Here is a 17,749-nt window from a genome sequence, read left to right as displayed (position 1 = left end):
CCGGGTCCACAGGACTCTTAAATCGGCCTCGCAGGTGGAGGAGGTGGTCAAGAAGGCGTATGGTGTACTGGCCTTCATTAATCGAGGGATTGAGTTTAGGAGTCGGGAGGTAATGCTGGAACTTTATAAGACCCTTGTCAGGCCTCATTTGGAGTATTGTGCGCAGTTCTGGTCGCCTCACTATAGGAAAGATGTAGAAGCTATTGAAAGGGTGCAGAGGAGATTTACAAGGATGTTGCCTGGACTGGGAGGCATGCCTTATGAAGTTAGGTTGAGGGAGCTGGGACTCTTTTCCCTGGAGAGACGAAGGTTGAGAGGCGACCTGATAGAAGTTTACAAAATGTTGAGAGGAATAGATAGGGTGGACTCTCAGAGGCTATTTCCCCGGTTTGAAATGGTCGCTACGAGAGGACACAGATTTAAGGTGCGGGGAGGGAGGTTCAGAAGTGATGTTAGGGGTAAGTTTTTCACTCAGAGGGTGGTGAGTGAATGGAATCGGCTGCCGTCAGTGGTGGTGGAGGCGAACTCGCTGGGGTCTTTTAAAAGACTTCTGGATGAGTATATGGGGTTTAATGAGATTGAGGGTTATAGATAGGTCTGTAGGTTGGTAGGCGATGTGGTCGGCGCAACTTGTGGGCCGAAGGGCCTGTTTGTGCTGTAGTGTTCTATGTTCTATGTTCTAAATACATGGTTAAAAGAAGTGGAGAAGTACTACATAGCTTGATAAAACTCTCTGGACTTGAATCAAATATGACCAACTTGCGAACATTGATGAAACCTGAAGGAAGACTTAGTAGAAAGCACCATCTTAAATAAACATAATATCGGTCAGAATACAATGATTCTCAGCCCCTGCTCTCACCCCCTCGGCAGCTTCACTATTGGCTGTCAGCTAGATCTTGCATTCCCACAGGGGTCAATGGTCACTTGCATTGCTCTCTGGCCATGTTGTAGGGATTTGTCAGTGAAGTGTGAGATCATTCATTTAGGGAGGTCAAACAATTATAGGGAATTTGCAATCAATGAGAACATACCACGTGGTGTAGATGAAGTGAGAGATCTTGGCATATAAGAACACAAGTCTCTAAAGACAGCAGTTCAAGTGACAAGGCTGTAAAGAAGGCATATAAAATGCTCTCCTTCATTGGCAGAGATATAGAATATTAAACTAAGGATATAATGTTGGAATTGTTTAAAGCATTGGTGAGACCACAGCTGGGGTTATGTGTGCAGTTCTGGTCACTTTACAGGAAGGGCATATTTACTCTCGAGAGGGTGCAGAGGAAGTTTACAATGTTGCCAGGGTTAGAAACGTATAGCAATGTGGAGAGTTTGGATAGGTTGGAGTCATTTTCCTTGCAACAAAGACAGAGGGGTGACTTGATTTAAGTAGACAACATTATGAGAAGAGAGCGAGTGGACAGGATAAATGTTGTTGGAGAATTCTAGAGTCAGGGAACATGGATTCAAAATAAGAGTTTGTGTTGAGAGGACATGAAGACCTTTTTAAGTGTCTGGAATTTGTTGCTCAAATTGGTGGTGGAAGCAGAGACCCTAAACTACTTTAAAAAATACCTGTATCTGCACCTTAGGTGCTGTAAGGTACAGGGCTACAGGCCAAATGTAAGAAGGTGGGGTTGGAACAGGCACCTAGGTGTCCTCAGGCTGGCATGGACAAGATGGGCCAAATGGCCTCCTCCTGTTCTGTAACTTTTCTATGGTTCTATGGTTTTGATGAGGTGTGGCCTTTGGCAGGACTGGAAGATCTGGATAGTGAGAAGGGTCTGAAAGCCCCATCCATTATCTCCAACCCAACATCTCAACAACCAGAATTCAATCTCCCCCAGACCATGTGGACAATCCTCAGTAGAATACAGAGTGATATGGTCAATGTGGCCACCTCATCTACAAATGGCACCTCAAAGCCCTGTCTGCCTGTGACTGTGAAAACGTTGAACATACTTGGGACACATAATCACATCTTATCTTCACCTCATGTTTGAGGATGTCATTCTGGAATTATGATGTGGAGATGATGGCATTGGACTGGGGTAGGCACACTTAGAAATCTGAGAGCACCAGGTTAAAGTCTAACCTGTTGGACTTTAATCTGGTGTTGTGAGACTTCTTATTCTGGAATTATACATACTCTCTAGCAGGAGATTGGATTGCTTAGGCAATTTGACACTAAAACTGGGATGATAACTTCTACTCCTAAACCCATATGAAACAAGAAGATGAGAAGCTCTCTGGATATCTCCTCCATATTAGGGGTTGAATGTGGAGATTCCTGAATCTTTCAAAAAAGCAGATGATTGGAGAAACCCCATAGAAATCTAGTATCTGATAACTTTAGGAGTATTAAAGATTTCTTTTTCTGTTTTATCAGTGATAGACTCTCCGCCTCTCTCTGTAACCTTTCCAGCAAAACAACTCTCTAAGATGCTGGCTTTCTTCTTATTCTGGTTCCTTCTGCATTGCCTGTTATTAACCCTTGCCTTTATATCTCTTTAGTTCTCTCAATCCTCTCGGTCACTTCTTCATCCAAGCTTTTGGTCACCTGTCCTAATATTTCTTCATGTGACCATGCTAAATCTTATTTCAGAATGATCTTATGAAGGGACCTTTTAATGAGACTAAAGATTCTCGATGCAAAAAAAAGTTCCCATTGTTTGGAGATAGTCATGTAAATGTACAACGTTTACAGCACGGCTGGAGATCATTCAATCCTTTGTATTCTATTTCTTCTGCTCTTGTGTCTCCATGCTGTCTCTCTACAAGTGCAACTCAGCAAGTCCCATTCCACCACAGCCCATTGCTTTCTCATCAGTTCCCTTTCGAATGTCACAGTTGAATTTGCCTCCACCAGTCTCCCAGGCAGCACATTCCAGATCCTAATCGAAATATGCTTTTCCTCATGTTGTTTATGGCTCTTTTGCCAAAAGGATTCTGGCTAATGGAGAAGGCTGAGGATGTTATGCTCATCAAAACTGATAATATTGAGAATAAATGTAATGTAAGTAAATCAGTCTGCTTTCACTGCAGTAAGATGGTGAGATTGTGAAAAAGAATTGTTTGAAACTGTAAACTAAATCAAATATTCAAATTTTTTATTCATTCAAGGGACATGGACATCACTGGCTGGCCAGCATTTATTGCCCATCCCTAGTTGCCCTTGAGAAAGTGATGGTGAGCTGCCTTTGTGAATCGCTGCAGGCCCATGAATTCTTTGTATTTGCTGATCTAAAGTAAATAAAGAGAAATCTCCTGGATAATGGTACAGAGAAAGTGATAGCCTAGTGGTATTATCAGTAGACTATGAATCCAGAAACTCAGCTAATGCTCTGGGGACCTGTGTTCAAATCCTGCTATGGTAGGTGGTGGAATTTGAATTTTAAAAAAGTTTGGAATTAAGATTGTACTGATGATCATGAAACCACTGTTGATTGTAGGAAAAACCCACCTGGTTCACTGATGCCATCCTTACCCCGTCTGGCCTACATGTGAGTCCAGAACTATAGCAATGTGGTTGACTTTTAACTGCCTTTGGGTAACTAGGAATGGCCGATAAATGCTGGCCAGCCAGTGATGCCTATGTTTCATGAATGCATTAAAAAAAGCCAGCATAATACACCTCTGAAAAGCTCCTACAAGGTCTTCAACTTCTTATTAATTGGCCGGGTAAGGCCCTGAGTAGGCCTAAGGCAAGTGGAATGACTGATGCTTTATCCTCCAAATGTAGCACAGACGGCAAACTTAGGGGTGGGCAATAAGGCAGCAAACTAGCAACGTGTTTCATTAAACTTGTCTCTCCCATGCTTCCTGCAAATTTGTAAATCTGTCAACAGGGGGCCATGAAACTCCACCCTAACTGTTAGCAGGCATTTCAATCTTGGCTGACCCTGGCTGCTTTTCTGGTGCAGGAATATGACCTATGTAAATCTTTGTGACAGATTTAACATAAATATAAGGAAATATATTTCAGAAAAATACCAAAATCCAAATTTCATTCATTATAATTTCATTACATGAAGTACATTGAAAGTGATAACATATTTATGGATTAACTTGAAGTCTTGTGCGATTCTGACTCACCATTTTCTCTTTCATGGCAGCATCAAACTTTGCCTGTACCTTGTCCAACTCAGCTTGTTTGTCATCCAGTTGGGCTTGGGCGGTATCTAACTCCTTCATGGCCCGTTGGAGGCGATTTTCTTGTACGGCCAAATTAGCCTATAATGGGCATTTAAAAAAGGAAAGCCAATCATTTCTCTTCTATCAAAAAACCTTTCCAGCAACATAAAATATCTTCTCAATGGCTGCAACATCAAAAAAAAAAGTAGCCTCTAATGAACCTTATCCGAGCTGCCAAAATCCCACAGGGAAAGTTAAAGCAGCTGCCAAAATGGTTTTTGAATTTTTTATATGACGAGGAGGTGTTCTGAAATCAGGAAATTAATGCCAATGACCAACTGAAATGATTATATTTTAAAGTAAATGTTTCTTAAAAATTGTAGAAAACTAAAAGATTACAAGAATTGTTTCACAAAGTAAACAGTGCTTCTAAAACAGTTAGAAACATAGAGGTTTACAGCAAGAAAACAAGCCCTTTGCCCCAACTTGTCCATGAAAAATCCTTAAGCTAGTCCCAATTGTTGCGTTTGGGATAATCAGCATGGCTTTGTGAGTGGAAAATCATGTCACATAAATTTGATTGAGTTTTTTGACGGAGTTATCAAGAAGGTAGATGAGGGCAGTGCAATTGATGTTGTCTACATGAACTTTAGCAAGGCCTTTGTCAATGTACCATTTGGTAGGTTGTTGTGTAAGATTAAATCAAGATGAGGTAGCCAATTGAGCTAATGAATGGCAGAGATGGAGCTAAATTTAGATAAATGTGAGGTGATACATTTTGGTAGATTGAACCAGGGCAGGGCTTACTCAGTTGATGGTAGGGCACTGGGGAGAGTTATAGAACAAAGAGATATTGGGTTAAAGGTTCATAGCCCCTTGAAAGTGGAGTCAACGTGGACAGTGTGGTGAAGAAGGCATTTAGAATGCTTGGTTTCATTGGTCAGAACACTGCATATAGGAGTTGGGGCATTTTGTTGAAGTTGTACAAGACATTAGTAAGGCCACCCTATTATAGAAAGGATGTTATTAAACTAGAAAGAGTGCAAAAGAGATTTACTAGGATGGCACCAGAACTTGATGGGTTGAGTTATAAAGAAAGGCCCTTTTTTCCTGGAAAGGGGTGATCTTATAGAGGTCTATAAAATAATGAGGGGCATAAATCAGCTAGATAGTTAACATCTTTTCCCAAAGGGAGGACATAGGCTTAAGGTGAGAAAGGAGAGAAACAAAACGGTCCAGAGGGGGAATGTTTTCACACATAGGGTGATGAGTGTCTGGAACAAGCTGCCAGAGATAATTGTAGAGCTGGGTATAATTTTCCCTTCTAAGAAGCATTTAGACAGTTGTAAGGATAAGATGGGCATAGAGGGATATGGACCAAATGTGGGCAATTGGAAGTAACTCAGCGGTTAAATTAAAAAGGATGGCAAGGTCAGGTTGGACCAAAGGGCCTGTTTCCATGCTGTAAATCTCTGTGACTCTATGGGAAAGAATTAGAGGGATATGGGCCAAGCGTGGGCAATTGGGACTAGCTGAGAGAGTACCATGGTTGGCATGGACCGATTGGGCCGAAGGGCCTTTTTCCAGGCTGTATATTACTTTCTCTATCCACAAAAGTTAGGACACCCTGTTACGTGTGGATTAATGTAGTTCATAGGATTTTCATAGAGTAAGGGAAACGCTTCCCAATTCCTACAAGTAGAAAGGCATGTACTTAAGGTGATTTGCAACATAAACCAGATAGTTACATGGGTAAGATGGGTATAGAATGATTTGGGCCAAATGTGGGCAATTCGGATTCGTTTCAGGGTTCAAAATAAAAAAGGCAACATGGACGAGTTGAGCCGAAGGGCCTGTTCTCATGCTTAAACCTCTATTAGGAAAAATGTCTTTGTTACAAGTGATCATGATTTTAGAAATACTGTCTGATAGGGTGATCAATGTTGATTCAATAGCAGCTATCGAAAAGAAATTGGATAAATATTTGAAGGAAAGACAAGAAAGGGAGTGGGACTAATTGGATTACTCTTCAAAAGAACTGGCATAAACTGATGGACTGTGCTGCTCCATGATTTGTTTATCAATACATTCCCTGATTCTATATGAGAAAGGCACAAGAGGGATACAAGTTAGTGCTAGACAACAGCACTACAGTACTGATTTCTGTCCAATTCTCTGACTTTATTATTAAAATTCCACACCATGAAAAAAATCCCATCAATTCATCATGACTCTCAACCAGAACCAAGAAAGGCAAGTTAAATAAGGAATTTGCTGAAACCTTTGATAACAAAAATGTTAGCATTTCAACTTTCATTTAAATTTGTTTAACAATGGAAACATTCAAATAGAACATGCATAATACTGAAAGATACTTATGTAGATAACAGTTTATGTACTTGAATGTGTGAAATGCAGTTGCTTTTAATATTCTTCTGATTCAGTCTTACCTTTAGCGGCAGCACCTCTTTGTTAATAGCAAAGAAGGAAGCCATAGCTTGAGTCCAGGATAACAAACCTGCAACATTCCCACAGACTTTCTTAGCATTTTCAAATGTATAATCCTCCATAATGAAATATGGCTGGAGAAGTTCTACAGTTTCATCATTGATGGTATCCTTTGGGAACTGCTGTAGAGCTTGGAGAAAGCCGGTGCCACTCAATAACTATAAAAGGAGTGACAAAATTCCCTTGTTATACTTCAGATTAAGTCATTAATTGATATAAATTGTTTTGAATTATGAACAACATGTTATTAAACTAGAGAGAATACAGAAAGGAGTTACAAGGATGTTACCAGGACTCAAGGGACTGAGTTATAGGGCGAGATTAGACCGGCTTGTAGTTTTTGGAGCATAGGAGACTGAGGGGTGATCTTATAGAGGTGTACAAGACAATAAGAGGCAGGAATAGGGTGAATGCACTCAGTCTTTTTTCCAGGGTTGAGAAATCGCGATCTAGAGGGCGATTTAAGTTAAGAGGAGAAAGAATTAATAGGAACTTGAGGATCAACTTTTTTACACAAAGAGTGGTATGTATGTGGAATGAGCTGCTGGAGAAAGTGGTTGAGGTAGGGACATTGATAACATTTAAAAGACATTTGGACAGTTATGTGGCTAGGAAAGGTTTAGAGGGACATGGGCCAAATGCAGGCAAATGGGGTTAGCTTAGTTTGGCATTATGGTCAGCATTGACCAGTTTGAGTCAAAGGGCCTATCTCTGTTCCATAGATTCTATCAAGTCAGGAGCCATAAATTCTAGTAACACTTTTGGAGCTTTTAAATATTAAAATTAAAACATTTATTAACAACTGGAAAGAAAATGTAAACGCACAAAATTACACTTACGTGATTAAAATAGTCTTACAAAGGATTTTCCCAAAATATTCTTTCTTGGGTGGCCTCGTGGCCTCACAAATCAACACCCCTTTTGGCAACAGTCCATAAATAATAATCCATAAAATTCCAGCAATATTATCACAAGGCACAACTTATTGTTGTTCCAGGAAGGAATTTCCTAGGATGTCTCTCTTTCTCTCAGTTGTTGAAATTCATAATTTTCAATTAAAATTGCTTTCTGGAACAACCCCCAACACTTCTCTTGAGTGGCTGAAGGCTGTTAACTTCACTTTTTCACAATTCTGTCTTAACATAGAACAGTCCTTTCAGGAGATCTTATATGACCACATGTAACATAGCTTCCAACCTCTCTTTAAATATGTTTTGCTTCTGTCATATTTTCCAATTATCCCCTTCTTTCAAATTTACCTTTCCCAGAATATAAAATTCTTTCATGTCCTCCTTATGGACAACACTTACAACACTTTCAGGTAGAATAAAATGTAAACTTTTTTCTAATTTCTGATCTTTTCAAAGTTGTAACCTCCTTACTTCCCTTTGAAATTCAAATTCTCATCTACTTCTAATTAAATTTCTACCCATACTGTGTTTACTTGTAGAACATGTAACTTGGCCCCATTCAATTCAAATGCATGCCTTTCACACCTAGCCCTTTTGATGTCCACAATTTTGTAGACACCATTTTAGCTTTATGCCATTTTAGATTCCAGAAATATGAAAGAATAATGAGTACTTAAGGAGGTGGCTCTAGAAATAATTGGTGGTCATCTTCCAGGATTCTATAGACTCTGGAATAGTCCCTGCAGGTTGGAGGGTCGGTTATGTCACTCCAATATTCAAAAGGGAGGGAGAGAGAAAACAAGGAATTATAGACTAGTAAGCTTAACGTTGGTAGGGGGGAAAATTCTCAAATCCATTATGAAGGACTTTATAGCAGATCATTTCAAAAGCAGTGGCAGGATCAGATAGAGTCAGCATGGATTTATGAAGGGGAAATCATGCTTGACCAATCTGCAGGAATTCCTGGAAGATGTAATTAGTGAAGTTGACAAGGGAGAAACCAATTGATGTGGTATATTTGGACTTTCAGAAAGCGTTTGACAAAATCTCGCAGAAGAGATTATTGTGTAAGATTAAAGCACATGGGATTGGAGGTTGTGTATTGAGATGGATAGAAAACTGGTTGGCAGAGAGGAAACAAAGAGTAGAAATGAATGGGTGCTTTTCAAACTAGTAGGCAGTAACAAGTGGGGTGCCACATGGATCGATGCTGGGACCCCAGCTATTCACAATATATATTAATGATTTGGATGAGGGAACAAAATGTAACATCTCAAAATGCAGATGGTGCCAAGTTGGGTGGGAGGGTAAAATCATTCAGAATGATCTGCTCAGGTTGAGTGAGTGGGCAAATCAGTGGTAGATGCAGTATAATTTGGATAAATGTGACATTATTCACTTTGAAAGCAAAATCAAGGAGGCAGATTACTACCTGAATGGCTGTAAATTGGGAGAGGGGAGTATGCAGTGGGACATGAGTGTCCTTGGGCACCAGTCACTGAAGATAAGCATGTAGGTGCAACAGATGGTAAAGAAGATAAATGTCAGGTTGGCATTCATTGTGAGAAGTTTTGAGTACATGTTGAGCAGGGATGTGTTGTTGCAACTATACAGGCCCTTGGTGAGGCCCTGTATAGTTTTGGTCTCCTTTTCTGAGGAAGAATTTGCTTGCTCTCAAGGGAGTGCAGCAAAGGTTTGGCAGACTGATTCTGGGGATTACGAGACTGTTGCATAAAGAGATATTGACTGGGTTAGGATTGGTTTCACTCAAGTTCCAATGAATGAGGGGATCTCATAGAGACTTAAAAAATTCTAAAACGCATGGTGGCACAGTGGTTAGCACTGCTGCCTCACAGCCTGGGGACCCGGGTTCAATTCCTCGGGTCACTGTCTGCGTGGGTTTCCTCCGGGTGCTCCAGTTTCCTCCCACACTCCAAAGATGTGCGGGTTAGATGGATTGGCCAGGCTAAATTGGCCCTTGTGTCAGGGGGATTAGCAGGGTAAATAAGGGTTACAGGATTGGGCCTGGCATAGATTGTGGTCGGTACAAACTTGATGGGCTGAATGGCCTCCGTCTGTACTGTAGGGATTCTATTCTATGATTGACTAGAGGTAGATGCAGGGAAGAAATTCCAGATGGTAGGGGAGTCCAGAACCAGGGGTCACAATCTGAAGATTTAGAGTAGACCATTTAAGATGAAGATGAGGAGACATTTCTTCATCCAAGGAGTGGTGAGCCTGTGGAAATTCATTATTACAGGAAGTAATTGATGCCAAAACATTGAATGTAATCAAGAGGCGGCTAGATGCTTGAGGTGAATAGGATGAAAGATTATGGGGAAAAAGCAGGATTAAGCTATTGAGTTTTATGATCAGCCATGATCGTAATAAATGGTGGTGCAGGCTCAAAGGGCCAAATGGCCCACTCCTGCTCCTATTTTCTCTGTGTATATGTAATTCTTCCCAAGTCACACACAATGTGTTTATAATAAATTGACTGTCTATTTACGCAGAGTTGAGTTTCATTTTAGTGAAACCATAGAACCATGCACCATATTAATACCTGGATTGTGGGATGTCGTATAGGGATAGATTGGACAAATTGGGCTTGTTTCCACTAGAGTTTAGAGGAGTGAGCTATTGATTGAAGGTATTGATTGACCTGATTGAAGAGTATAAGATCCTGAATGGTCTTGGACATAGAAAAGATGTCTCCCCTTGCTGGTGAGTTCAAAAACAAGAGGCACTGCTTTAATATCAGGGGACAAAGGTTCATGGTGGGAGATATAGGAGGGATGTCCGAGGTAGGTTCTTTACTCAGAGAGTGGTTGGGGTGTGGAATGCACTGCCTGCTGTGATAGTGGAGTTGGACACTTTAGGAAATTTCAAGAAGTTATTGGATAGGCACATGGAGCACACCAGAACGATAGAGAGTGGGATAGCTTGATCTTGGTTTTGGACATAGCTCGGCACAACATCGAGGGCTGAAGGGCCTGTACTGTGCTGTACTGTTCTATGTTCTATAACAACTGATATTTTGGGACAGAAATGAGGAGAATGATTTCTCTGAAAGGATTTTGTGAATTTGGAATTCTGTCTCAGGAGAGAACTATTTGAAAATATTCATTTAAAGGACATGGGTGTCAGTGGCTAGGTTGGCATTCATTGCTCTTGAGAAGGTGGTGGTGAGTTGCCTGCTTGAACCACTGTAGTCCCTGAGGTGCTGTTAGAGAGGGAGCTTCAGGGTTTGGACCCAGCCACAGTGAAGGAGCGGAGATATATTTCCAAGTCAGGATGCTAAGTGGCTTGGAGTGTAACCTGCAGGTGGTGATGTTCCTATATTTCTGCTGCCTTTGTCCTGATAAATGGTAATGGTTGTGGGTTTAGAAGATGCTGCTGTTGAAAAGAACTTTGGTTCCTGTTGTGCTTCTTGTAGATAGTAAACACTGCTACTGTGCACCATTGGTGAAGGGAGTGATGGTTTGTGGAAGAGATGGCAATCAAGCAGGCAACTTTGTTCTGGATGATGCCAAGCTTCTTGATTGTTGTTGGAGTTGCACCCATCCAGGGAAATGGGAAGTATTCTATCACATTCTCGATTTGTGCATTGTAGATGGGGAGTCAGGAGGTCTGCTACTCTCTGCAGAATTTCCAGTCAATAAAATGCCAAACAAAAATTATTTAAATGGATATTAATAATGTATATTTTCATAAATTATTTATTAGTAGGCTTTGCACAGACACATTCACCATTGAAATCCGAACCTTACTGATCCTGACATGATGCAAGGGTGTTGAGAATGAAGAAGGAAACCACATTCTTCTGAAGTTGATGCTCAAGATCAGTGCTTACTCTTAACCTGGCAAAACATTACAATAGTTAGAGTCACCTTCAAAGATTCACCCCAGGATGGTTTGACACAGAGTCTTTCAGGGTCCATGGTAACTGAGTCCATTTTCTTTTGGAAGAGAACTAACACACAGTCGAGAATCCTCATAATCAAATGAGGCGGTTTGGCTAATTTACGCACAGTGGAAATATCAGCAGGCTTGATTGTCTGGAAAGAGAAAGATAATGTGATTAAAATAAATACAGGCAATTCTTTGTCACATTGTTCAACTGCTGCTCAGCACTACTTGCATATAATCAATATTTAGCTGAATCAGAGAGAAAAAAATTGATTTGGAGATGCAGCATGACAGTTGGTGTTATGGTTTCTCTGGAGTAGGTGGCCGTGGATCTGAAGTCACCACTCATGTTGTTTTCAATGGGATCATATGATTCACATGGGCAACTTGCTATCATGATGTTACAAAATACCTGAACAGGTGAGGAGGATAGGGAATTGGGAGGAAAAATGTCAGTGAAAATGTAAATCATTGTAAGGGTATTTTGTTGTTCAACTTATGCAATTAAAACTACTTATCAAAGTCAGAAACAGTGAACACTGAAAATATGTACACAAGTGTTCTGATAAAGAATTACACATCAGAAAATAATGTATTGGATTATAGTTTCCAAACTTCTAATCAAGGATGTTTTTAATCTGGGTTTTCCCTTGCTCTTTCTGATATGTATTAATAACTTAGACCTTGATACACAGGGTGCAATTTCAAAATTTGTGGATGAAAACATGGTGAGCTGCGAGGAGGATAATGTAAAACATAGACACTTTCATGGAATGAGCAAATGAATGACAGATGATATTCAAAGCATAGATGTGTGAAGTGATTCATTTTGGTTAGAAGAACAAAGACAGACAGTACACAATAAATGTCACAACTCTGAAGAGGATGCAGGAGCTGGGGGGACCCTAGTGTATCAGCCATTGATGATGGCAGGATAGGCTGAGAGCACAATTATCAAAACATACAGTATCCTGGACTTTATTAATAAGAACAAGGAGGTTATGTTGAACATATATAAGAGACTGGTTCCATCTCAGATGAAGCATCCCGTTCAGTCCTGGAGTTTACAAAGGATGTGAAGGCATTAGAAAGAGTGCAGAAAAGATCCGTGAGAATGGATCCAGAGGTGAGGAACTCCAGTTATAAAAGTAGGTTATGAAGAAGCTTGGGAGAAGAGAAGACTTAGAGGATATTTGATAGACACATTCAAAATTATAAGGGGTCGAGACAGAATAGATAGGGAAAAACTGTTCCTACTTGTGAAAGGTTCAAGACAACACAGGTTTAAGATAATCCACAAAACAAGCAATGATGATATGAGGAAAAATATTTTCATGCAGTGAATGGTTAGGATCTGGAATGCACTTCCTGAAATTGTGGCAGAGGCAGGTTCAATTGAGGCATTCAACAGGGAATGAGGTTCTTATCTGAAAAGAACATAAGAACATAAGAAATAGGAGCAGGAGTAGGCCATCTAGCCCTTCGAGCCTGCCCCGCCATTCAATAAGATCATGGCTGATCTGTCGTGGCTCAGTTCCACATTCCCGCCCTCTCCCCATAACCCTTAATCCCCTCTCTTATCAAGAACCCATCAACCCGCTTCTTAAAAATATTTAGCGAGGCAGCCTCCACCACTTCAATGGGCAGAGAATTCCAGAGATTCACCACCCTTTGAGTGAAGAAGTTCCTCCTCAACTCCGTTCTAAACCGCCTCCCCTTTATCTTGAGGCTGTGCCCCCTAGTCCTACTGTCTTTTTTGAGCGGGAAGAGTCTCTCCACCTCTATCCTATCCATCCCATTCATCATCTTATATGTCTCAATGAGATCTCCCCTCATTCTTCTAAACTCTAACGAGTACAAGCCTAGTTTATTCAGCCTCTCCTCATAGCTCAATCCCCTCAACTCTGGTATCAGCCTAGTAAACATCCTCTGCACTCCCTCCAGGGCCAAAAGGAAGAATGTAGTGTTCATGAGGAGAGATCATGGCTTTGGTGAACTTCTCATTTGGGGAGGTGGTGCAGACATGATAGGCAAAATAGTGTAACAATTCAGAGATCTATAAACTGCACTACAGAAAAGCCTTCAATGAAAGCTCCTTCTAAACCTGCAACCTCTACCATCTATGAAGACAAGTGCAACAGACCCATGGTAACAGCACCATCTGAACATTCTCCTCCAAGCCACACATCATGCTGACTGAAACTATAGGCGAAACTTTTCCTATTTTTGAACTATGTCGATTCAGGCAGCAAAAATGCAGTATATCTCATGGGCTGATCTGCTGACTTTTCCTGCCATATTTTATGTCACAATGGGCACAATCTTCTGATTTTTTTTTCCAAGTTTTGTCTTTTGAGGGGAAAACATACTGGGTTTTCCTGTTGTATTTTTAAACACTTTGAAAGAAAAAGTGACGAGGTGGGTCCCATGACATCATGCTGGCAGAGTGGGCTCATTCAGAGCCTGCCCCCTGGCAGCAACCAAAGCTCTTGACAAATCTAAAAAAATGACAAATAAAAAGGAACCCTCTCACAGACACAGAATCTCCCCAGGGACTCCCTTCCTAAGGGAACTTCTCCCAACCAATCAAACCTTCGCAACAAAAGCAGCCCCAGTAGTGCTTTCTGGCCAGTGTTCCCTGGCAGTGCTGGAGACGGTACTAGGGCACAATACCAGGATACTGCCCAGCCATGATCATCTCCCCCCTGGGGGCTGTACTTAAATTTGTCTCCTGGCGGCTTCTGTTCATGATGTGGAACGCCCAGCCACTTGACGAACGGACAGGCTGTCCCAAAACCTTGCGGCTTTTGCTACAAATAAATCCTGCTTGGACTTTAAACTGGTGTTGTGGGATTTCTTTCTGGCTTCTGTTCACCCAGTTCCTTGGTTTTAAAAACCTTTTTTAAACTTGCTAACATGATTTTCCAGTCTGCCCGTCACAGGAATCGGGGAAAGCGTGGGGCAGATAATACAAAGATCCATTGACCTCTGGCGGGATTTTCAGGTTTCGGGGTGAATGCAGCCTCAAAATTCCACCCAGTGTCTTGCTGTCAGGGGAGACTTTCTTAATGGGGGGGATGTTACAGTGGGGATGCCTGCTAATTATATTACAATGTATTCGAATGGGTGTCCATCATTGCATGGCAGAAGCCCTGTTATTTAATTTGATTTATTATTGTCACATGTATTTGTGTACAATGAGAGGTATTGTTTCTATACAGACAAAACATACTGTACATAGGAAAAAAAGATGTGCAGAATGCAGTGTTACAGTCATAGCTCAGGTGTAGAGAAAGATCAACTTAATCTGAGGTAAGTCCATTCAAAAGTCTGATGGCAGCTGGGAAAAAGCTGTTCTTGAGTTGGTTGGTTTGTATCCTCAGACTTTTGTATCTTTTTCCCAATGGAAGAAGTGGAAGAAAGAATGTCCAGGCTGTGTGGAGTCCTTGATTATGCTGGCTGTTTTTCCGAGGCAGCAGGACGTGTAGACAGTGTTGATGGTTGGGAAGCTGGTTTGATTGATGGACTGGGCTTTATTCACGATCTTTTGTAGTTTCTTGCGGTCTTGGGCAGAGCTGGAGCCATACCAAGCTGTGATATAGCGTGAAAGAATGTGATACAGCTGTGAAATGCTTTCTGTGGTTTACTTGTAAAAACTGGTGAGAGGGCAGCAGACATGCCAAGTTTCCTTAGTCTCCTGAGAAAGTAGAGGTGTTGGTAAGCTTACTTATTTGTAGTGTCCTCATGGAGGGATAAGGACAGGTTGGTGATCTGGACACCTAAAAACTTGAAACATTTTGACTCTGTCCCCATTGATGTAGACAGGGGTATGTTCTCCACTGCACTTCCTGAAGTTGATAACTATGGTTATGAAGTTGAGTTTGTAAAGATATAAAGAATGTTTCTAAAGATATAAAAGAATTTAAAAAATGATAGGAGGAAAGGAAATAATGTGTAGTCCCTTTAAAATCTGTGTTTGAGTTTTGCGCTAAAATGTACACACTGATTCCAGGTTGCAACATTTGTTTCCAAAAGATCAAAAGCATCATTGTTGCCTTGGTAATCGGATCTGCAGGTTTTTGCATTTTGTTAATTTATGAGTTTAGAGAGGACACTCAGCTAATGCTCTGTGACTTTAATGAAAACACTGAGCGAAGAGCCTCTAAGTTTAAAGAGGACACTCAGCTAATACTCTGTGAGTTTAATGAAAACACTGAGCTAATAGCCTCTAAGTTTAAAGGGGACACTCAGCTAATACTCTGTGAGTTTAATGAAAACACTGAGCTAATAGCCTATAAGTTTAAAGAGGACACTCAGCTAATACTCTGTGAGTTTAATGAAAACACTGAGCTAATAGCCTCTAAGTTTAAAGAGGACACTCAGCTAATACTCTGTGAGTTTAATGAAAACACTGAGCGAATAGCCTCTAAGTTTAAAGAGGACACTCAGCTAATACTCTGTGAGTTTAAAGAAAACACTGAGCTAAAAGAAACTATCAGCTTTGAATTTGCTGTTGTTGACAGCCTCAGACCAATCCTGGGGTAAGAAAATTGTGAGGTCATAGCAGGTATAAAGTCCAGGTATAAAGTCATTTTGGGAAGAACATCTTGGAAGAACATCTCCAGAGGCCAAGGCAGCGAGTCAAAAGGCCAGTATCCATCTCTCGAGCTCTCCACTCCTGCCAGTTTAAATATCCAACTGAGGAATACTGTGTCAGAAAGATCTTACAGGCAGCGTGTGACTGCAGAAGAATGCCTAAACTTCCGAAAACTACCTGACTTGGTTACGTTTTGAGAGTGACTAACATTCCATTATTACAATTTTGGTAATGAATGTTCCTTGTATTATTCAAACAGCATTTCAGTCGAAATGTACCTTAGTTAATATGTTACATGTTTGGTTAAAGTTCTGGGTTATTTAAATAAAATATCTTGTTAATTAGTCAGTTGAAGTGAGTGCTAGGCCTTTATATTAATGACTATCTAACCGTTAATTAGGAAAAATTAACACCTTCCCAAATAATTGTAGCAGATTACAACACGAGGTAATATCATAACACCATTTTATTAACAATGTTTTATTAACATTGAGGAAGAGATTATTGTCGTTGCACCAATTCTATCGCATTCCTGTACTGTGTCTTGTCATTGTTTGAGATCTGACCCACAATGGTGGTGTCATCAGCAAACTTGAAAATTGAGTTGGAGAGTAATTTGGCCACACAGTCGTAGGTGTATAAGGAGTATAGTAAGGGACTGACGACACAGCCTTGTGGGACACCGGTTTTGAGGTTAATCATGGAGGAGATGTTGTTGCCTATCCTTGCTGATTGTGGTCTGTGAGTAAGGAAGTTCAGGATCCAATTGCAGAGGGAGGAGACAAGTCCCAGACCATAAAGTTTGGAGATGAGTCTCAGAATAATGGTGTTAAAGGCTGAGTCTATGAATAGGAGTGACGTAGGTGAGTTTATTACCTAGGTGTTCCAGGGAGTTGGCATCTGCTGTAGACCTACTGTGCTAATAGTGGAACTGTAGTGGATCCAGGCATTCTGGGAATCAGGAATTGATTTGTGCCATGACTAACCTTTCCAAAGCACTTCATAATGATGGATGTCAGACAGTTATTAAGGCACGCTGCCTGGCTTTTATTTGGTACGAGGATGATGGTCATCTTCTTGAAGCAGATAGTGACCTCAGATTGGTGTAAGGAGAGGTTGAAGATTACTGTGAATACCCCTATAATCTGGTTTGTGCAGAACTTGAGTGCTCCTTTGAGTTTCATATCTAGGCTTTCCATGGATTGACCTTCAGAAAAGCTGCTCTGACATCTGTGATGGTGACCTCAGATACGGGTTCACCTGAGCCTTCCAGGGCAGACGGTGTGCTCTCGCTGACCTCTTGTTCAAAACGGGCAGAGAGTGCACTGAGTTCATTGAAGAAGGGGGTGCATTGGAGCCGGTGATTTTACCTTCATTCATCGTGTAGCCTGTTACATCTTTCAGACCTTGCTATATTCGATAGGAGTCTGTGTGGCTAGCCTGGGATTCTAACTCGGTCTGCTACCGTCTTATGGCATCTTTGATGAATCCCTGTAGATCATATGGGGATTTCTTGTATAGGTCAGGGTTGCCTGATGTGAATGCATCAAACTTGGACTTTACCAGGCTGTGGATATCCCTGTTCATCCATGGATTTGCTTCTTTGGCACACAGTCCTCTGCACACTTATTAATGAAGTCAGTTAATGGTGTATTTGTTTAGGCTGGTCACAGAGTTTTTAAATACTGAC

At 41.0% G+C, this 17,749-nt stretch overlaps 1 protein-coding gene across 1 annotated transcript in view; it reads right to left on the bottom strand.

The window, feature by feature from the left end:
* Nucleotides 1–17,749, bottom strand: part of LOC145345623 (dynein axonemal heavy chain 8-like) — a 1,557,438-nt gene that overhangs the window by 332,993 nt on the left and 1,206,696 nt on the right. The window contains exons 71-73 of the mRNA XM_080193457.1: nucleotides 11,444–11,611; nucleotides 6,585–6,800; nucleotides 4,096–4,233 (exon numbers count right to left, since the gene is read on the bottom strand). Of these exons, the coding sequence (XP_080049583.1) occupies nucleotides 4,096–4,233; nucleotides 6,585–6,800; nucleotides 11,444–11,611 (522 nt within the window). The remainder of the gene's footprint in view (nucleotides 1–4,095; nucleotides 4,234–6,584; nucleotides 6,801–11,443; nucleotides 11,612–17,749) is intronic.

This window comes from Carcharhinus amblyrhynchos, chromosome 7 (genome assembly GCF_965287045.1).
Source record: "Carcharhinus amblyrhynchos chromosome 7, sCarAmb.v2.hapA, whole genome shotgun sequence".
NCBI lineage: Eukaryota > Metazoa > Chordata > Chondrichthyes > Carcharhiniformes > Carcharhinidae > Carcharhinus > Carcharhinus amblyrhynchos.
Note: the sequence above shows the minus strand (reverse complement) of the source record. Positions and strands in the feature narration are given on the sequence as shown.